The following is a 22435-nucleotide window of genomic DNA, read 5'->3' on the forward strand; positions in this document are numbered from 1 at the left end:
TTTGCAGATTTATTAAAAATCAAAAACTGAAATCTCTCATTTAAAAAAGTACTCAGACCCTTTTGTAGAAGCCTCTTTGGCAGCAGTTACAGCCTCAATCTCTTTGGGTAAGTCTATACAAACTGTGCACACTTGGATCTGGGCAGTTTATCCCCTTCGTCTTGGCAGATCCTCTCAAGCTCTGTCAGATTGGACCTTCAGGTCTTTCACTTTTGTTCTACGGGGTTTATGTCTGGGCTTCTGCTCAAGGACTTGTCCTGAAGCCACAGTGTTGTCTTAGCTGTGTGCTTCAGGTCATGGTCATGAGTCCTGGTTCCAAACTTCTTCCATTTCACCCAATTATTGAGGCCCCTTTCTCCATGGGAGCTCAGAGCTTTAGAACTGGTTTTATACCTTTGTCCTGATGTAGATTGATGATCAAAAATGGCTAATTTATATATTTACAATTAAATCTATAACACAGTAAAGTGTGCACAAAGTGTTGCAGTCACATTTTGTGTGTGTTGAATGAATCGGGATTAGGATCTAAAAGTGAGACGGACACATTGTTCCCTTTTACTTTTAACTAACAGGGTGAGTCACAGGCTCTGCTCAACTGATGCAGCACTTCCTGGTACAGATGGGTATTTATCAGGGCGTTCATTAGTGAGATGCAGTGTGTTCATTCAGTTTGGAGAAAACATTTTAGCCAGAGGGACATTTCACCTAACAGATATGATTACAAAAAGTGCTTGGGGGAACATATTCGCTGTGTCTACATGGGGCAATAACAAAACAGTGTTTTTTCCTCCTCAGACTCCACAAAGAAGCTGAAGGATGTGCTGGACGAGTTTCACGGCGAAGGAGTCCTCTCCAAATACAACCCAGAGCAGGTGTGTCTGCACCACACTTCCTGACTCCATTATCCTTCATCACATTCTGGTCGATGTTCTCTCTCTCTCTGTCTTGCTCACACTGTGTCACAACTGCTGCCTTTGCGCACACAAACACATGGAGTGACGTCATTGGTTCCTCTGATTCAGTGTAAAACCAATCACAGAAATGCTTAGTCACCCCCCCCCCCCCGTTTTTGAATAAAGGCTGTGATGGAGACACACCCTCCGCACTAACTTTGTCACCTGACGTCAGCAGATCAGCTCCCAGCTGAACCGTAGACTGGTGGCTGCAGCAGTTTTATACCGTCGTCTGGGCTTTGTCTCTAATTTCTTTGCTCTTTACAGCTTTGACTTTCTTCACGTTCTCTGTCTCAAACATAGATTATTACCCACCTTGTAAACTATAATAATAGTAATCACTTGCCAATTACTTGTAACTTTGCGTACATGATTTGATCCTGTTATAAATATTCAGGGGACGCAGTGAGAGTCGGTGAAAATTTCACTTCTGCTTCTCACTATTTTGTCTTTTTTTTTACTTCGTCTGTGTCTTTGTTGTTTTGTTTGTTTGTTTGTCAGCAGAATCACAAAAAGATTACTGAGCCGATTTGCACCAAACTTGGTCGAGGGATGGGACATGTATCAGGGAAGAACCCATTACGTTTTGGGGCAGATACGGTTCATTTACTTTGAATTAGAATTTTTTCTCTGAAGTCTGTTGTGTGTTGTTTGACACTGGCCTTGGGGGAGGTCTGCGCTCTAGTGAGTGCATTTTCTAGTTTGTCTTTGTCGTCGCATGGTGTAAAAGTATTATTATCATCCAGCTCGGAGGAACAGTGTGAAACAGACTGATGAGCTTTGATTTGTTTGGTTTCATTGATCGTCACCTTTGATTGTCAGTGTGGAGAAAGTTTTGATAGCAGAAGATTGAATTCAAAATCTACATTTAAAGGCCACTCTTACTGGTGTTTCAGAAATGTTTTGAGCCCTGACTTGAGCCATGTTTAGTGTCACAGTTATATACTGTACATGTGAACTGACTGGCTTTATTGCCTGTGTTTATGTCACTGTTGGGCCAAATCAAGAGAAAATGTGATTCAGAGCCACAATACAATGTCATCTAATTAAAGAAATCCAGCTGTGTGTCCACTGGTGTGTATAATGTATCCTGGATACTTGCTGAATGAAGGAAGGTTTTCTTTTTCCACAGCATTGATGTGGTGTGCTGCTCTAATTAATGAAGTAAAGTATGTGCAGTTCGATCAATTAATCAATGTGACCTGCTGAGCTGAAACGGACAGATCCTAGCACATCTTATCTCGTGATCTGATCAGTATCTAAGTAAACAAGCGGCCATCACTGTGGTGGCATCACATTTTAGACACTCTTGCCCAGAAATATACCTGTAGAACCTGTTAAACATTTACTAAATATAATAATTCAAATGCATAAACGTAAACATTTCAGTTTAGCCCAGTTTTAATAAACGGCTGGACGTCTTCTCACCTGCACATCACCTTGCTGAGCTGTACTGCTGTCAGCTGCTGCAATAATAAACTTCACAACAAAGTCAATAATCTAATTAATCTTCATTTAATATCCTGATGTTCTGTCTAAAAAACATAATCCCAGAATATACCTGCAGATGTTACACCCGCTGTCAGCATGCCACAAATTTATACTGCAGGGCAAGAAATTATGGATCGCAAGTTTGTTGATCATAAACTAGCAAATAATACAGACTAGTTCCATCGTTTTTACATCTGTAGAGGTCAGATGAAGTTTAATCATCTGACATAATCAATTTCACATTATTGTTCTGAGAATGACCTTATATTTATATGTAGGAGGGCGATAAATGACTGTGATTGGCCCAATTATACATAATAATATTAATAAAGAGCTAAAGAGCATTATCAGTAAAGAGCCATAGAATACAAAACCAGAGTATATTCATTTGATGTTCATGATAATCTGATACCCTTCTTCCTCTTAGTTTCTCTTTTCTTCAGCCCCCCTCCTCCTCCTCCTCTTCCTCCTCTCTTCATTATCACCTCCACCCTGCTCTAAGCTCCTCCTCAGTATTACTGATGACATGACTAACAGCCCGGCCGGACATTTGGCGCCACAGGAACCAGAATTAATGTTCACGTGGGCTGTCTTAGGCTACGCTGTCACCTGGCGCCACGATGACCACCACGGCCCTGCTTCTGCCATGTATCAGTGTGTGTGTGTGTGTGTGTGTGTGTGTGTGTGTGTGTGTGTGTGTGTGAGAGCGAGTGTGTACATGTACCTCTAATGACTCATCGGTGCATTGTGCCAGCTGTAGTGGAATCTACTCGGACTACGACCTCGGTTTCTTTCCACTCACTGATTTTATTTTGCTCATTTTAAACCAAACTATGATCCTGTCTCTTCTGAGGGAGTTTAAAAAGCTGATTAAGGACAACAGATAAAAAGAGAGAACAATGACTGACACTTGCACCTGTCAGCAGTGTTCAGTTTTCTCCATTGACAAACAGTAGCGCCATAATCTTCAGTGATTGATGAGTGACAGAGCGACAGAGGCTGCGCATTAACACCCACAGGGTTTCCCTTCACTTGAAGACTCCATACCCATCAGACACGACCAACTTAGCACCATGTCATGTAGCCGTGCATAACTGATGATGTCACATAAAATCATTTCATCTACATCGTGACAGTGGTCAGCATGAAGCAGTTTGGAAGCACATGTAAAGCTGTGTGTTATATTGCAACAGTTACTGCACCATTCAAACAATACAAAAATGAAAATGGCTGAAAATCAAACAAGAATACAAAAATCCATATAGAAATTATTTGACAGTATTTTTTTTAATTACTTTGAGCGTTTTCTAACCTGTCTGTCCTCATTGCATCACTATAAGTTGTTGTTAAATTGTTATTTTCTTGCAGCTTTTGCATCAGTGAGGCATAAAACTCTTGAAAATCAGTTTCCTGTCTTAAGCTAAAGCACATCCCAGGTTCTTATCCTCCTCTGTTCATGTGTTGCCTGCAGCTCCTCTCAGACTGCGCTAAGGTGATTGCAGCTTACCACAAATGGCGCTCTCATTTTTTCAGTCTGATAACATTGTTCTTCAGATGGACAGACCTGCTCCGCCGATCTGGGTTCTAGACAGGGACGGTAGCCCCCTCCATACCCTGCCCTGAAGTGAGGGGAGAAAAAAAAGATGAAGTGAACCGTGTAAAAATGTGTCGTAGCTGCCCTCGGGGAATATTTACAGATTGGCAGCCTTGAGTGTGAGCCCGTCTCGTGGGGGAGATAATCGTCGGCTAGACTCAGGGGTGAACGTGTTTTCCAGGGGGACGAGATCTTACTCTCAGGGCAATCTATCAAAATATGAACACAGCTTTTTTTGTGTGTGTGTGTGTGTGTGTGTGTTTTCTATGGCAGTGTGGATCAGTATATTTATCTGAACCTGCCGTGCTAAACGATGCACAGCAAATTAAAGCCTTGTGGTTTATTTGGCCAAATAAGGAGAGGAGAGTTGATATGAATGATGCCTGGCTGGGTTAGGTCAACAGTGTTGGGCCGAGGGAGGAGGATCCTCATCACGCCATGTTCTTTTATGACGGGCGTCAGTTACAGCAGCTCCAAGCCCGACGAACAGAAGAATATTAGAAGCATATTTCCACTAAATCTTGACGTGCAAAAGGGATCAGCTTTACTTTTTCCTATTTTGGTGTGAATCAACTGTTCCCTGAGAGGAGAAGGTTAGAGTTAGACTGTAACGCAGTCTTATTATGTTTGTTTAGCTTATTTGCATTTGGTTGCACCAGATCTGTTTAAGCCTTGGAGGAAATCTTGACCACATCAACACCGAAAGTGGATTTGGCAAACACTTGTGGTACTGATGTGAGCGTATGTTAAACAAATAATTCAGCCGGACTGACATGACAATACAGTTTATTATATATAGTTTGGGGACCTGGTTACTAACCGTGGTGGAGAAATAAAAAGACCACAAATAGATAATAAAAGCACAGATGTATTGAACCAGATCAGTTGGGTGTGGCTTCAGAAAAAACAGGGCAAATAAACTGATAACATGATTTGTCAGTAACCTCACAAAGAGGCGGAAAATTGCATCGATCCAAATGTTCAATTTCTTTATCCATAAAATCATGGTGATAAAATCCTCCCATCCTGATCAAACAGCTCTCATTACAGAACCTAAGACATAAATACACAGAACATAAAACCACAGATAAAACAAGGTAAAGCTACAAGAGTTTCCACAATAAAAGCCAGGTCGTTAAATGTTTGTTTGGGAACTAACAGAATGGGACATGTACAGATGAAGATAGAAGGAAAAACACTGGTGTAACTACTAATATTATTAATACATCATGATTTTTACTGGTGGTGTTGTAGTTGTTGGTCTAATCCACAGGATGTAAAAGCTTTCAGCTTAATTTAAGACCCCTGAGAATAACCTTAAAAACAATTAGGTTTATTTCTTATTCATCGCACAAATACACAATGACTTTAGTGAAATTGTTTTCAAATTCCAATGTATGGTGTTCTCAATAGTTCTTTGGTGTCTACTGGTTCATAAGATGTGATTCATTTTGATTACCAGGAATGATAAAACCATGTTGTTACTGTACCTTTCTGCATGTGCTCCTCCATTCACTGTGACTGACGAGCACCAGGAAGCATTCACTTCTCTTTTTACTGTCTAATGTCATCAAAAGTCCACCAGACTGCAGCTGCAAATTCAGATCTTCTGTCCAACATGCTGCTGTTGTGCCAAATGAGTTTTCACAATGGCTTATTGTTGGTCGTGGTTATTTTAGTCGTGCCAGTAAGTCGTGCCAGTGAGCCGGCGAGCACAATACAACAGGTGCAGTCTGTATGTCTGCGTCACAGTGCATCATACCTGCGCTTATGTGATTCCCTTTAATTTGAAATGCGGTCATGATTGCCTTTTTGTAAGGGCTGCACTGTGCAGTCAGACGGTCTCAGGCTGTGACTGAGTGTGCATGAGTGAGTGCAGCACAGTAAGAACCAGACAGTCTCTGCAGGACGGAGGAGCAGCCAGCCTGGTCTGCAACTACTACCACCATCATCATCTTCACCGAACATGTTACCTCACACAAAGTAGCTAACCCCTTCTCTTCTTCTACCCACTCCTCCCTCGCTCTTTCCTCCTTCCTTCCTTCCTTCCTTCCTTCCTTCCATCCTTCCTTCCTTCCTTCCTTCCTTCCTCCTCCTCTCTTCTCTTCACTCGTCCAACTGTTAAACAGAAGCAAGACGTTCTCAACCAAGTAAGCCTCAGCCCGGCGGGCTCTGCATGCTGTGTGGTGTCTGTGTCAGCAGACTGCATGCACATTCTGTCCACTAACATAACATTACCCCGCCTTATCCGCTACAGATGGTCTGTCACCCTGCCAGAGGGGAAAGGGCCAAAGTTCATGGGGTCCTTGAGTTCGGTGCTACTATGCACCCACCACATGGCTGTGTGAGGGGCAGCTGAGGGAGGGGGGAGGTAAATGGAAGGAGCATTACATTTTCTGTATTCATCACAACAACTCAGGAATGTTGATATAACATGTGCTGGTGTCTGTATTTCTTTCTTTACATTGTTTTAATTTTTTTTTTTTTTAAAATCATGAAGCCAAACGTGGAGGTTTTATCTCCCAGCACCTCCATCCTGCCCTCGCTAACCTCAGAGATCAGTTGACTGGTCCGGCAGACTTTGTGCTGCTGACATTTTACTGACCTTTAAACGGGGACATGCAATAAAATCTACAACAAATGTTTTCATTCAAATGGCTTAAAATCATATTGTCATTAAGCTGTGTCACATTTAAAAAAAACAAAAAACTGGCATGTCATCACAAATCTTTCATTTCAGGGCCGATCAACTTCAATCGAAAAGTCCATCACACTTTCCTCTTTTCTCATTGTTGTAATAAACCGACCGTCCATCCGTGGTTGGTGTGAACTTCATCCACAAGTTTTCCTCAGTGATCCTGTTAACCTATCTGCTCTTTCCTTTCCCACGCAGCCCATCGACTACGAGGGCTTCCAGCTCTTCATGGCCACTTACCTGGAGAATGACATCCCAGAGGAGCTGTGTCAGCACCTCTTCACCTCCTTCAAGAGCAAGACGGGAGGCTGCTCTCCCGACCAGTCTCGAGCAGGAGCGAGCTTACTGGGTAGGCAGCTTGTGTTTTTGTGGTTGCGTCTTTGAACACCACAGATCACTTAGTTTTAGTCATAATCCATATTTCGTGTGATTTGTTTTTGCTGCTACAACACAGCAATGAATCAGGTGTTCATAGCCGTTTCATCCATGAAGTCTTCCACGCTGTGTTTTACTGGTCCTGTATTTTCTAGCCAGTTCCCTGTAAGCTTTCGTCATGGTTCCCTAAACATTTCCTGGTATTAAGCTGTTAATTATCAGGACATCGCTGAGATAGGCCTGTGCAATTTGGTCCTAATTATAAGGCAAATGGAAAAAGTGTTAGCTGCTACAGTTAATGTTTCTTCTATTTGAGTTTAAGACAAAAATCTGTCTGTGAAAAACAGTTCATAAACAGATGTTAATATCCATCAGAGTTTCCTAGAAAGACTTGTCATGGAGCAAAAATAATATTTTCCAGCTCTTTGACTTTGGTCCACCATGTTTGTTGTTAACAACAGAGTTGCTTAGTGAACGTTGATGAAAGATTGGATAAGAGATTTGTTGGCTGCAGAGTTTAACAAACACATATTTTACAAACTTGGAACCAGATCCAAAATGGAACCAGCTATCAGAACACGTCCTTAGTTTTTAGTGGGAGCCGTCCCCTGAGAATACATCTCAAAGTGTTTGATCTTTTTTCCTGGTGGGTGAAGAACCAGTCAAAAAACCACAACAGTTGCTCAGTTAGCACCAAGGAGCAAAAACAGAAAAATATTGTCAATTCACATGGATTACATCTTTGATTGAAATTGTCTCTTTGCACATTAGTCCAAACTGACTCTTTCTATGTTTAAAAAAAAAAAACAAGTTGAGTTCACACTGACCAGAGCGGAGGTCGAACATCAGCGGGGCGTTGCAGGACATCTCTGTGCAGTATGTAAACCCTGCCTGCCTCCATCCTTCCACACGGGTGCTGCGTGGGCCCTGGCTCTGAGCTCTGCCTGTCTGCTCCTCACTGCAGAGCAGCTGAGAAGACAGATGGACTGTTGAATTAGAAATCTATTTCCGTGGTTTAACGCTTGTAAAAGTAAGAGGTAGCAAGTGCAGGGACTAAATGTGAGTGACAGCATGTCACTTTGGGTGGCATCAATGGCGCCAAGGGGCCCAGTGTCTCAGTTAGCTTAGCGTGTAGCAACCCTTGTCTATGAAATGACAGAAAATAGTGAAAATTGTCGTTTTAATTTTCCAGAGCTGAGGTTTGTTGTAACTAACCATCAGCTCAAAACTCAAAGATTCAGTTTGTTGTTATATATGACAAAGAAAGGAAGTAAAGATTCACATTTTAAAAGCCGAAATCTGAGAATGTTTGGAAAATTGACTGGAACGATTCATGAAGGATGATGAATTGTCCATTAATTGACTAATTGTTTCGGCTCTGGACAGTTTATCAGGATACGATGTAAGAGTTTGAAGAGTCACTAATCTGATGGTGCTGCCGCTGCTCTTTCTGTTAGTTATGAGCACACTGCACAAAATAAATAAGATATTCCCATGTTGAACTTTAGCAGATTCTCCTTGCTGTGATCTGCTTCTAGTGGAGATTCCTTTTGATCCTCCAGGTGTAAAGAAAATACACAAGCAAGCTGGTGAGCAACCCCGCTCTCGTCCCACCTGCTGCTCGCAGTAAAAAAAGCAAATATATATCATGTTCAGGAAGGTTCAGTACAAAATGACGTGATACTGTACGTAATGAATCCAGAAAAAAAAAGAGAATTGATCAGGAGTTCAGTGGTTGTTGTGGAGTCTGCAGCTGCTTCAGTGTGTGTAGTGTTGCAGCTGATAGAGCCTGCACTGCCACCTGGTGGCGATCGTGAATAATGAGACATGAACCAGGCTGAGCTGATCAAATCCTGTAGTGTCTTCTAGTGATGTTTCTATTGGCTGTTGTGGATTAGATTTATTTTATTTATCATCATCGGCCTGTCATCTACCAGGTGGTTTTTATATCTGAAGCCTCCAGTCAGAACAAAGAGATAAAATGAACAATATTGCCACCGGTTATGCTGCCTGCCTCTTGTCCTATAACACACTGTATAACAGAAGCTCTGTCCACTTATATGATGTGGCTTTCTGCTCCTGACAAAGCATTCAAAAATAGGGCTTTTATTTTGATGCACCTGTTCATAGAAACTATACATGTCGTATTCTTTCTTCACTGATGTTCACTCTTTCTTGCTGCGTCTGCCGCTGTCTTTCCTTTTTGCCCCCGAAACAATGACTGACCGCAGAAGCCTGTTCCATTGACGCAGGCATCTCTATTCAGACCGAAGTGGCCTGTGCCCCCATTACAGGTACCAGTGCAGGCAGACTTGCCCCCTATCACGAGGGTGATGTTGTCTTAACGGGACAAGAGTCCTGCTGGCTATAACCTCCTGCTCCCGTGTGCTCTTGTTGTGTCGATGTGAGTTCATGGTATTTTGCCTGTGGATCAGTGGATGACAGTGACTTGATGCTTGGTGAATGGTAACTGTGTCAAGTTTTAATGCAATGTAGTGATTTTTACCCGCTTCCTGTCCCTCTCTGTGTCCTGATGGTTTTGTATTTTGGCTGTTGTGAAGTTTTACAGTGTTTCTTTATGTTGCTCCTTTCAATGAACCAGCTCTTTGTGCATCTATCACCCCCTCCCCTCACCCTGCACCGCTTGCAGAATTTCTCTTCAACTAATTTCTCCGCCTTTTCAGGGATGAACGGGAAAAGCATCCTGTCTGCGATGGGTCGTCACACACCAGAGCACTCCAGCGTGATGAGCACCGCAGGCTCTGGAGCCACCACTTCCCCTTGTTCATCTCGCTCCTCCTCGCAGCGTTCGGGGACAGGGGGCCACACGCCTGCGGGGCCCCACCGATCACCCTGCACCCAGGTCAAGACCTCAGAGGGCAGCAGCAGCAATGCCCTGACTCCCAACGCCGGACCCGCCAGGTCGCCAGTGTCCCCCAAACTCTCACCAGGTGAGACTGACAGCAGGTGGTGTTGTTTACTTCTCAGTGGTACTTATTTCTTTATCTCATACAGAGTCACAGTGTTAAACCTGTAGTGTGTCCTGGCAGGAAACCAGTGTGGTTTACTGTGAGGGTGTAATCATACAGTCAGTTTATGACTTTATAGAATACATGATGCAGCATTCGTTGATAGATACACTCACCATATTACTAACAACGTTTGAATGAAAACAAAACATGACTAATACAGTATAATAAGATATAAAAATTAGATAAAATATTTTTGATAGTTTCACAGTTTTTAATTGTCTTTATCTTTGACTGTAATTCATCACCTTGGAAACAGACAAAATATTTTCATCTGTCCTCACTTAAGTTGTTGCCACGTGAACTAAGAGTTTTCTGTTGTGTTGTGTGTTTTCTGATTCAAATTAATTTTGTTATTTAATATTAAATTTAATGGTTAAATTTTGTCATGTAAGGGTTTAGTTATTAATATAGCTGCTGATTGCTGATAGAATAAAATCATTGACAGATTAATGCAGTGTTGCATATATTCAATAGTATTCATTAGCTGCAGTATACATTAGTTATTACTTTAATTATATGTTCGAGTACTGTTTGCAAAATATAGATTCTCTTAATTTAAAAAAGTTCAAGAATAAAATAAAAGTTTAAATGTCTGAACATTTATCTAAACACAAGCCACAATGTAAATGTTGATTTTAGGTTTCATTTTTCAGCAACATAAACATTTTCAGTGGTTGACACCACTGACACTTTATTGGTGGATGGCATTTAATTGTAGCTACTAACATTGAATGTGTGTTGAATGTGTGCAGGTAAGACAAGAAGACCCTCAGAAGACATAACTGGTCAGATTTAGTTCATATAGAACAGAGTTAACGTTCGTATTAAACCTCCATGATGTGCATATATTGTCCTATTTCTGTATTGTAGTATATTGTACCACAGAATATAGTTACAGCAGAACTTACTAAAGTTTTAAATATTGAAAATAACTGGCCTGGTTTTCCTCACCAACATCTATAGCAGTCCTTTATTCACTGGGCCCCATTCCAATGATTACAAAAGAAATCTAATAAAAGTTTATACTTCCTGTTCGCTGGAGACAAACCAGGTGATAGTGAGGTAAGGTGAGGACACCTGTTTGAAAAAGGCCTCCTTTTAGAAGCAACACGAGTAAAGGAAATAGAGTCGGACTTTTGTTTTGGTCGATATTTGAATGCACATTGGACGGTGCTGTAGTTTTTTTAGACTCTAACATGACTCGCTCTGTCCAGGTGCTGCTCACCCAGTTATGGCTTCACAGATCTGTTATCCCTGTCACATGATGTCATATTGTTTTGGTCAGCAGCCTGTGGCATCACCATCCTCTGTCTGCAGTGTAAATAGTGTTTTGTCAACCTGTTCTCCACTGCTCTGTTTTGTCTCTGCCTGTTACACTGGGATCAGAGTTTTTTTCTGAAACTGTCAGACTAATCCTTAAATGTGTCATTTACTGTCTTCATTGCATTAATTTGCCTCGGCGGAGTGGAGAGTGCGGCGGGTGCTGTGAGCAGGTTTGAACACTTGTGTTGTGCAATCGACAGAGAGGAGCCACTCCGAGAAGCATTTGTCACTGCGGAGGAGCCCATCGCCCCAGAAGGCCCCCCCCCTGCCGTCACCCCAGGTGGTCTTCCTCAAGGACATCGTCTGCTACCTCTCCCTGCTCGAGAGGGGGACGCCGGAGGACAAGCTGGAGTGTGAGTGACGGGGATGGTGGGATGTGGGCGGAAGGGGTCAGCTCCTCTCAGAGGGATATCGAGTGGGAGCAGCTGTCGTATGCAATGTGTGTTTGCGCTCGGGCCGCTAATGCCGCTTGTCTCAATAGCACGTCAGCTCAGGTTGACAGCGAGAGTAATAAGGCTGTTGCCTCCTTCTCTGGCTGCCTCCCCAGGGCTCTAGATACGGCCATTACACCTCCCACACAGGGCAGGTCAGTGACACGCTTAAGCCCTGCTGCGCCCAATTGACTTCCTTAGTGTCTAAGGCTATATTGGTGCACACTGACAAGCATAATCTCTGCTAACTGGTCCCCATGCAACGGTACAGAAGTAGCATGCTGCACTTCTTTAACCCTGTGGCCATCTGGAGGGAATCCAGGAACAAATGTTAGAGCTTCACAGAGCCACTAATTATCTGACAACATCTGAGTCATCATGGGATCTCTGTTCTCTCGATTCCCTCTAGTCATGTTCCGGCTGTACGACACAGACGGCAACGGGGTCTTGGACAGCTCGGTGAGTGGTCTCTCTTCGCTTCTGGACCCCATCCCCCTCCCTCCTCCTCCTCTCCTCCTCATCTTCCTCTCTGTGTTTTGTCTCTCACGTTGCCCTTTGCACACAGCAGCTCCAGGAATAGTAACGTGAACACAGCCGTGACAGCATTTGTGTTTACATGAGATCATTTGTAGTGGTTCTGCTCAGTTTAATATTAGCCATGTGCTGAAGCCATCACATAAACAGACGAATAGGTTACATAGGGGAAATTTCACATTTCTCACACCTGTCGTCCGTGTTTGAAATGTGTGAGAGGGGGTTGTTTTAGTAGGAGGTGAAGGTAGGAAGGCTGTTTTCATCTCTCTGCTGTGTCTCTCTTTTCGTAGGAGCTAGATCGCATCATCAATCAGATGGTGCATGTAGCAGAGTACCTGGAGTGGGACTCAACAGAACTGAGGCCGGTGAGAAAACACACTCGACTGCAATAAAGTCTGACACACAACAGAAAGACAGACACACAAACACACACATGCACACACACACACACATACACACACCTGAAGCCTTGAATGACACTTAACAAAATGAACAACGAAATGACTTGACACAGCTTGAAACAGCAAGTAGATTCAAAGACCAACGCCTACGTTTACATTTACTCATCTGGCAGATTCTTTTTATACAAATCAACTTAGAACAAACTTGTTAGTCAACTATTTTGCTTTTTGCAACAAAATTACATCGAAAATCTAAAAAAATGTTTGCGTGTTTTATGCTTATGTAGGAATGATTAAAGAATTTCATTCTGTCTCATTTAATTTTCATTCACTGCTTCAAGCCATTATATCTTGTGAAGGGAACCAAATCCTGGGCGGAGTGTATCATTAACTCTAACAGTGTTAAAGCTAATTATAAAATGAGCATGTTTATTGTTTATTTAACAGGGACAATGCACAGTACATTTATTGCACCAGCAATGTAAACGGCTAAAAGCTCATTTCCGTCTGCAGTTCCTGTAGTAGTGCCGAGATCATGTCTTTTTGTTCGTGGAACATTATTTAACAGAATGATTAATAACGTCAGAGTCCTGCTGCAGTCTGCAGTGTGTAGCTCAGGCAGAGTCTGTGCATTTGACTTTTATCTCTGTGTCTTTAGATACTGAAGGAGATGATGGAGGAGATCGACTACGACCGGGACGGGACAGTCACGCTGGAGGAGTGGATCAGAGGAGGCCTCACCACCATCCCTTTACTGGTCCTGCTGGGCATGGATACGGTACAGATTAGTAACTGGTGTTTTGATTTGTTTTTTCTTTAGTACAAAGGAGCTTTTGTTCTGGTGTTTTTACACTACATTTCCCAGAGGTCAGTTCTCAGTTGGCAGCACTGCCTGAATTGTTCCTCATATGCTTTCAGTGTATTTTTGGTTGAATCTGAGATAATGGAAGTTTGGAAGGTGACACTCTCTTCTTCGCTGGTGTAATCATGCTGGCTGTTTCTCACGTTGAGATCTGAAGTGTTACCTCTGGATATTTAAACCATTAGGATTTTATATATATATATATATTTCCATGCCATCAGAACTCAAGTGATACTAGATTTTTTTCTTTTTTTCTGATGCTAATAATGTGTTTAAAAACATCTTACAACAATAAACTGATGTCTGTTTTAAACTTGAATATTAGATATGTTTGGAAAAGATCCCATAAACATAGAAAATAAACACATCAGAGGTTTCAGGATAACAAATTATATGTTAGTGACACTAAATTACATCAGTAATATTTTGGGATTTTCTGTTTTTTCTTTTATTTACTGTATGTTGAAACAGTGTTACGTCAGTTGCTGCTAAGTGGTAATAAAATGGTAAAAAAAAAAAAAATGCATCATCCATCTGTTGTTGCCTCTTCCCAGAATGTACAGGAGGACGGGCAGCATGTTTGGCGTCTGAAGCACTTCAACAAACCAGCCTACTGTAACTACTGCCACACCATGCTGCTCGGAGTTCGCAAGCAGGGCCTCTGCTGCTCCAGTGAGTCTCTGTGGCCGCCTGTTGGTCTGTCTGCCTTTTCTCCGTCTGTTTACATCTGCTCGTGTCCATTACTCTCCGCCTCTGACTTCCTCTCCTCTCCATCTCTGTCATTATCTCTTTGTCTGCCCCTCCATCGTTATCTGATTGTCTTCTACTCCCTGCATCTGACTCAAATTTAAGTTGTTTGTGAGCCTGAGTGCCTCTGAGTCAGTGGGGTTTTTTTTTTCACTTAAAAGTCCTCCCAGTCATCATTAAAAACATTAACAATCCCATTATATGTAATTTCATTACTGATTGAATTGTACCAGAGAGCAGCTCTGGAGGTTGATGTTATTGTCACTGTTGAATTCAAGTACTCACTTATTGTCTGAAATGATCTTTAATGTGGTGAACTTTTTATTAGATTTCCTGCAAACTGTGTTTTCACTTGCACTTATTAAGACGAGAGACGAGTTTAATGGCGTTAAGCACAAAAGGTGAGGAATATGTCAGCCGTTGTTGAAGCTGGTCTGTGATGTGAACTGTACTGTTGTTTTCCTCCAGTATGCAAGTACACAGTGCATGAACGCTGTGTGTCCAAAGACATCGCTGCCTGCATCAGCACCTACGCCAAGTCACGTAGACACACCAACGTAAGTACGGACACCACGCACGAGAGGCTTCATTCCGCACATGCTAACATAGACTGGTGCTGCTGATATGGACCGGAGCTGCAGGGTAATGAGACTCCAACACTGACCAGTCTGTTGAGCAGACTCCCACTGGCTCTCTGTCCTGTGTAGCAGAGCAAGGAGGATCATGGGATGGTCTGTGAGGTCATGCAGGGTTTCTTATCTGGTTACTGTCCTCTGTATTTTAGTGGTGACGTGATCAGGCAGTTGAGGATGATTTCTCTGGCTGAGGTCACATGCTGATTACAATCTGTAGAGCTTTGTTCTTTCATTCAGCTCTGGGTCGTGACCAGAACTCACTGTCGGGTCTCTGGCAAAAACCCACTCCCGTCAATAATCAACTTTTTATTTATTCAATGTTTATTTATTTATTTATTGGGAAAACATGCAGTTTAACATCTGGCTTTTTGAACCTGCATTTGTCTCTAATTTAATTTAGTAGTAATAGTAATATAGTAGTAATCAAGTGTCTCAGCTGTTGCGGTTATTTCTTGCTCCATTAAGCGATTCTTTTTTAAAGATAAACAATGTTTTGGAAGCCGAGGTTTTACTCATCGTAGTTCCCTTTGTTTCAGTAGCTTTCAATTTCAGTTTAAACCAGTATTGCACTTTTTTGTGCTTGAATGTATTTTGGATAATTTATGTCCTAAAACCTGCATGATGTTTACATCATTCAGGAAAGGTAGCTGCCGAATACAATATACCACTGAACATCGAATCTGTTGTCACTGAATCTGTCTCTCTCTCTCTCTCGCCCTCTCTCTCTCTGTCTCTCTCTCTCTCTCTCAACCTCTTTCTCTCTGTCTCTCTCGCCCTCTCTCTCTCTCTCACCCTCTTTCTCTCTCTCTCTGTCTCTCTCTCTCGCCCTCTCTCTCTCTCTCGCCCTCTCTCTCTGTCTCTCTCTCTCAACCTCTTTCTCTCTGTCTCTCTCGCCCTCTCTCTCTCTCACCCTCTTTCTCTCTCTGTCTCTCTCTCTCGCCCTCTCTCTCTCTCTCGCCCTCTCTCTCTCTGTCTCTCGCCCTCTCTGTCTCTCTCGCCCTCTCTCTCTCTCTCACCCTCTTTCTCTCTCTCTCTGTCTCTCTCTCTCGCCCTCTCTCTCTCTCGCCCTCTCTCTCTCTCTCGCCCTCTCTCTCTCTGTCTCTCGCCCTCTCTCTCTGTCTCTCGCCCTCTCTCTCTCTCGCCCTCTCGCCCTCCAGGCTATGAAGCATGTGTGGATGGAGGGTAACTCTCCGACCAAGTGCGACCGCTGTCACAGAAGCATCAAGTGTTACCAGGGCCTCACGGGCCTGCACTGTGTCTGGTGTCAGATCACTGTGAGTTGCTGCCTTATGTAGACACAGGTGAACTCTTACCAGGTAACACTTTTATCTGCAGCGGCCATTTCCAGACTGCCTGTGTTGACCAATAGAAAAGCGTTGTGGGTACACAGATTCATTTTACAGGAGGATTATTGTTTCTGCTGTTTATGAAGGTAAACACAATGAGATATGGCCATTGTAAAGTCTGACTCTGACTGGGACGTCGGGACATTACACTGACTTTTATTAGTTTATTAGATGCAGGTGGCTGCACACCAAACAGTCCCACCATAAATCCTCCCACATGAAGGTTTTAATGTTCAGCTTGTGTTGAAACTGTCTGAAGAGGTGTTGATTCAACTTTCTGATCATTTTCTAATCGGGCTGCAGTTTTGTTGAGCTGTTGAACTGTATTGCTTTATAACAGAATCACGTCTCTGTGTGCTGCAATTCAACACATCAGACACTGAGCATTATAACCTTCATGAACGTAGGAGTTATTGTAGGTATTGTATGTATTGGACTGCTTTAGTTTTAGCTGGATGTTCCTAATAAACTGCCAACTGAGTGTACATTCATTCCCTTGAGACTAACCTTTACTTAACCACAGCTACTATAAGACAAACCCCAAATGTTAACCGAACCTTGTTCCTAAATTAAATGGTTTTTCTATACAGGGATCAGCCCTTTTTACCAAGTCCCCACAGTGTTAACAACTTTATGTCCCCATAATGCCACTAATACGTACACTCACACACCTTCACACATTTTACTTGACATTGCTTTTCACATCCACTAGATGTCACCACTGACTTGGAGTTTGCTCAGCAGTGATCCTGCCGTCAAGACGCTCAAGTTCATGAAGCGCTTGTCCTCGTCTCAGCGTTTATAAATAAATCTGCAGAGAAATACACACAGATAACTTTGTGATTGATCCTCTATGGCCTGTCAATCAGTCGATATCGTCCTGTCAGGAGAACAAACTAGAAAGTGTAAAAAGCGTTTTTGTATTGGTCACATTTGATATACTCGGTCTCACAGATGGATCACGCCCACAGTTCTTATGTTTCTGCTTCTCCTCTCCCCTGTAGCTCCATAATAAGTGTGCGTCTAATGTGAAGCCAGAGTGCGACGGGGGAGCCTTGAGGGACCACACTCTGCTGCCCTCGTACATCTGCCCCGTTGTCCTGGTGAGAACGCTTCACTCTGCTGTCCATGTACAAGACTACACACATGCACAATAGAGACTTTGTTCTGCAGAAGAAATCATTCAGTTAAAAAAATCTAATTTTCAAACTGGATGAGTCGACTGTTGTGCTCGTACAATAGACCCCACTCACAACTGTGTTTGTCACTGTTGGCTTAGCCGGTTACTTTAAAAAAGGTTCATAGGTTCCTTGTTGACAGAGAACAGTGACTGTGGCCAGTTGAATTCACAGTGTGTCATGACATGGATCAAAAATATTGATAGAAACATCTGACAGTTAGTTGCCAGTGTGAATAAAATCCTGCAGCTACATGTCAGTAGCTTCAGTTAAACATCAAACATCAGAATGTGATCTCAGTGATTTTGATCGTGGCATGATTGTTGGTGTCAGACGGGCTGGATTTATTTTTTCTGAAACTGCTGAGTTCCTGGATTTTCACACACAACAGTCTTAAAGGGTTTTTACTCAGACTGGAGCCAAAAACAAAAAACCACCCAGTGAGCAGCAGCTCTGTGGAGGAAACACCGTGTCGATGAGAGAGATCAGAGGAGATTGGACAGACTGGGCGGAGCTGACGGAAAGGCTACGCTAACTCAGATAACCACTCTTTACAACTGTGGTGAGCAGAAAAGCATCAGAACGAACAACAGGTTCAACCTTGAGGAGCATGGGCAACAACAGCAGAGGACCACGTCAGGTTCCACTTCCTGTCAGCCAAGAACAGAAACCTGAGGCTGCAGTGGACACAGGCCCGTCAACACTGGACAGATGAAGACTGTAAATTCTGCTGAGGCAGCAGATGGTAGGGTCAGAGTTTGGCATGAATCCATGGAGCCAACCTGCCTTGTGTGAACAGTGTAGGCTGGTGGTTGGTGGTGTGATGGTGTGGGGAATGTTTTCTTGGCACAATCAATCATGGTCTGAATGCCACAGTCTATCTGAGTATTGTTGCCGACCATGTTCATCCCTTTGCAGCCACAGTTCACCATCTCGTAGTGGCCACTTCCGGCAGGATAATGCTCTGTGTCACAAAGCAAAAGGTCTCAAAACTGCTTTCATGAACAGCACAGTGAGTTCAGTGAACTTCAGATCCTTGGTCTGAACCAGTTCTGTGTAAACAGCTGTTGCAGTCACATGAGGATCCTGCATTGCTTTGCCCGGAGAGAATCAGGAGACTTGGAGCTTTCAAACAACTTATAATTTTGTCAGTGTTGTGTGAAGACGAAGTTCAGTTCAAACCAAAACACACCTTAAGTAGTGCTACCAGGGCTGACGTGCCCTGCAGGTGGGACGGCCTGTTTTAAAAGTTAATGGCTCCCGGAGAGCTCCCTGTGGAGGTGAACCCGGAGAGTCCCAATGAGAGGGGACCGTGGGGAAGACAGAGAACACACTAGAGGAATCACAGACGCCACCTGGGAACACCTGAGGAGCTCACAAACATTGATAAGCGTTTGGATTATCTTTCTTATCCTGTTGCCAACATAACGTGGATAAGCAGTGGAGAGTGGATGGATTGATGACTGAGCTGCCTGCATTCATGACAAGCTTTCCTCCAACATCTCATAGCAGACCTATGACAACCAAACACCTGTCTTGATTTCACACTCGCTGATGATTCTATTTTTGTGATCTGACGTCTCAGTTTCCGCCACAAATACATACAAGTTGATTGGTGTCCATATTCACAGAGGGCATACCATACATGTTTTACAAGCGCCTGCAGAACATTTGAAGCTAATTTTGATTTATAAAGGGAATATTTTTGTGCACATGGGATCGCCGGTCCATCAGTGTTCCTCCTCTCACAGGACCGTCAGTCCGTGGTGAAGCGTGGTGAGGGGGAGTCTCCGCCCAGCACCAGCCCTGACGACACCAATCAGACTTTCAAATTCTCCCCTGGGGACGGACAAGCACTTCAGGTACGCCAGTCTGTCACCCAGCAACGATTCATCCTTCATCCTGTAGGTCGTTGAAGTGATCACTCAAAGCTGGTTAGCAGATGCCTGATTCTGTTTCTCCCTCCGTGTCTGTAGATCACCCCGCTCCCAGGGACGCATCCGCTCCTGGTCCTGGTCAATCCCAAGAGTGGAGGGAGGCAGGGGGAGCGGTAAGTTGGGCCTTCTGCTGTGGTCACATGGTCTGCTCCAATATTTACACTTTAAAGCCTGATCGGTTTATAGGTTAAGGATCTGTAAAGCTCATAATTTTAAAGTTTTTTATAAAGTCTTGAAGTTGTGTTTATTAGTCGGTTTTTGGGTTGATTAGTTAAAAGAATTCATAAAAAAGAAATCAATCGTTCAAAAACTCTGAGTGGAAATTATTTTTCTTTTAAATGTATTAAAGAACGAAAACATAAAAAAAGATAGCTATGTCTTAATAGTTTATTTTCCCTTTATTACTTTCTTTTATGTTTTTGTTTTCCTTTTCCATTGAACATATCAGTTTAAGCTTTTGCATTTAACCTTTTGGTTTTAGCAGTTTCTTAGAAGCTTGTCTTCTTTTCTATTTTAGGAGGTTGAATTTTACTGTGAATTTAAAAATTGCCATTTTGTTTATTTCAGCATCAATTTGCCTTTTAACATTTAATCATAGATGGGATAGTGTAATATAATAGTAGTTTATTTATCACTTTCCCTTTTAATATAGAATGTTTCTGTTTAAATTTAATTCTGTGTGAAATGATCCTCCATAAAAACAGATTCACCACTGATTCATTCATTTTTTCTTTTTTGTGATTTTTGGAGGACTCTGTTAGCAGCTCTTTCTTTTTCCCCATTTCACACTTTCTCCTTCACTTTTCATTAACTGAATAATTTCCTGGGTCACCAACAGGAAACAAGACATTTAGACTGTGAGCTGTGAAGATAATTTATATATCAAGTGCAGCATCTTCCTGTGGACTTACTGGATTTGGACGTAGTGGTAACCAGTGGTAACAGATTTAGTGTGATTGAATCACACTATTATTAGAGGTCTTATTAGAGATCTTTAGGGATGTTATCAGGAAATGACAGCAACTGATTTCTGTCACAGAGGACACCTCAGTGTCTGCACCTCCCTGCTGTCGCTCTGAACACTGTCATGTAATGATGAAGAGGTTTTTGCTAGTGGCAAATAAATGTCATGTATTCATTGTTGCATTTCTCCCCACCTCCCTCACAACAGAGACCAATCACACCCTGTTGCTCTGCCTCAGCCTGACACATTACCATAGCAACATGGTATTAATTACCATTAGAAAGGAAATTATCTTCTATTAATAAGCACAAAAAACATTTTGAACAGGAAACCAGAGACTATGGTTTTGCTATTTTTATCAGCATGAAAATTGAAACCTTTTTTTTTTTTTGTTTAGTTTAATGGATGAACTTATCAGAAGCTGTATAAGCTTCTGTATTATTGTTAATTACATATCAATACCCCATGTCCCTTTCTGTATCATACGTTTTTAATTCACAAAGCTTAGCCATCTATTCGCTCGGTTATATAAATGCATTCCAGCAGCCTAAATAAACCGGCTGGTCTCCTGTTGGATATTAGAAACCCTTCAGGAATTAATAAAATTACCTACGTGAGACGTTCATGAAGATGATTGTGCAGGCTTCAATGAGCGTTTTATGTAACTCTCACAAGGCTACAGGAAACTGCCGTGTCGACACGCAGCTCGCTAACACACTGACAGTTTGAGAGAGCAAAAATATCATAGATGGAGGAGTGAAGAGCAGGCAAACTAAAACTCTCCACTTCTTTCTCTCTTTCATATCAAGTCTCTTCTTCTTCCTTTTCTTCTTCTTCTTCTTCTTCTTCTTCTTCTAAACTCTGAAAAGATCAATTCTGTTTAATTCAGGCAGAAACTGCAGCATCACTTTAGACTTGATTATTTAAGATGTGTGTTGAGGTTGTGCAGAATCTATTTCACATGCTTTGAGTGAGATGATGCTCACACTGGCAGCACCTTTCCATAAGATTGATTATTATAGATCTGTGAAAAATCAACCTGACATACTGTATGTGTGTTTTGTTTCTCTGTAAACTTATATAAAGATCGATCCATCAAGTCATCCTAGCAGAGTTTCTTTGCTGTACACTGGTATATTCTGCAGTTGTCAGAGAAATGTGGTGATTCTTTGGTTGTTATCCAAAATGGTGCTTCTGATCACGGCCAATTTGTAGCTTTGACGGCCAAATACAGCCTGCAGTTCTGACTGTGTCAAAAATTTGGGAACATTCATAGGAAGGTTTTTCATTTTTGGTGTTTCATAATGTTACTGTCGCTATGAACCGCATCTACAAACCTGCCACAACTCAGACACGCACAGGACGACTCCGAGACACAGGTGAAAAGTCCAAAATGTTCACCTTTATTTAAGGGTAGTAGAGGCAAGAGCAGGTAAGGAGCAGCAGGCAAAAAGACAGAAAGGGAACAGGCAAAAGGCAAAGTCCAAAAACACGCAGGAGGTCAAAAACTGGCAGGCAAAGACAGGTAAACACGAAAAGAGGCTGAGATGGCACAATAGACGATCTGGCAGAGTACAAGTGGAAGTGGATGGTATATATACCAGGGAGCTAATGAGGGAACAGGCAACAGGTGACTGGAACGGCTTCCAGGGCTGAGGTTACTGCAGGTCAGGTGGGAGCGGCAAGGTCTGAAATGACTTGACAGTTGGTGACTGATGGCCCAGTGAATGAATGACCGAATGAGTCAATGAATTGGTGGATTAAATTTTGGTGCAGAACCGGATCAATTACTATGAATTAGAATTTTTCTTTTTCTCTCGGAGGTCTGGTCTATGTTGTTTGACATTGGCCTTGGTGGAGGTCTGTGCTCTATGAGTGCCCTTCTATTTGCTATTTATATCATAGAACCCCAGGAAGAGTGGTATGTACCATGTAAG

The 22435-nt window shown here is 42.5% G+C and overlaps 1 protein-coding gene across 3 annotated transcripts in view; it reads left to right on the forward strand.

Annotated features, from left to right (window-relative positions):
• Nucleotides 1–22435, forward strand: part of LOC130177290 (diacylglycerol kinase beta) — a 104854-nt gene that overhangs the window by 23535 nt on the left and 58884 nt on the right. The window contains exons 3-17 of one of the 3 annotated variants that reach the window (XM_056388881.1): nucleotides 796–872; nucleotides 6168–6188; nucleotides 6932–7082; nucleotides 9340–9402; nucleotides 9793–10059; nucleotides 11664–11816; nucleotides 12304–12353; nucleotides 12719–12793; nucleotides 13488–13607; nucleotides 14246–14363; nucleotides 14907–14995; nucleotides 16231–16347; nucleotides 17424–17522; nucleotides 19349–19459; nucleotides 19574–19647. In XM_056388881.1, the coding sequence (XP_056244856.1) occupies nucleotides 796–872; nucleotides 6168–6188; nucleotides 6932–7082; nucleotides 9340–9402; nucleotides 9793–10059; nucleotides 11664–11816; nucleotides 12304–12353; nucleotides 12719–12793; nucleotides 13488–13607; nucleotides 14246–14363; nucleotides 14907–14995; nucleotides 16231–16347; nucleotides 17424–17522; nucleotides 19349–19459; nucleotides 19574–19647 (1585 nt within the window). The remainder of the gene's footprint in view (nucleotides 1–795; nucleotides 873–6167; nucleotides 6189–6931; nucleotides 7083–9339; nucleotides 9403–9792; nucleotides 10060–11663; nucleotides 11817–12303; nucleotides 12354–12718; nucleotides 12794–13487; nucleotides 13608–14245; nucleotides 14364–14906; nucleotides 14996–16230; nucleotides 16348–17423; nucleotides 17523–19348; nucleotides 19460–19573; nucleotides 19648–22435) is intronic. The other 2 variants (XM_056388883.1, XM_056388882.1) reach the window with 2 other exon arrangements.

Source organism: Seriola aureovittata, chromosome 11, assembly GCF_021018895.1.
Source record: "Seriola aureovittata isolate HTS-2021-v1 ecotype China chromosome 11, ASM2101889v1, whole genome shotgun sequence".
NCBI classification, from domain to species: domain Eukaryota; kingdom Metazoa; phylum Chordata; class Actinopteri; order Carangiformes; family Carangidae; genus Seriola; species Seriola aureovittata.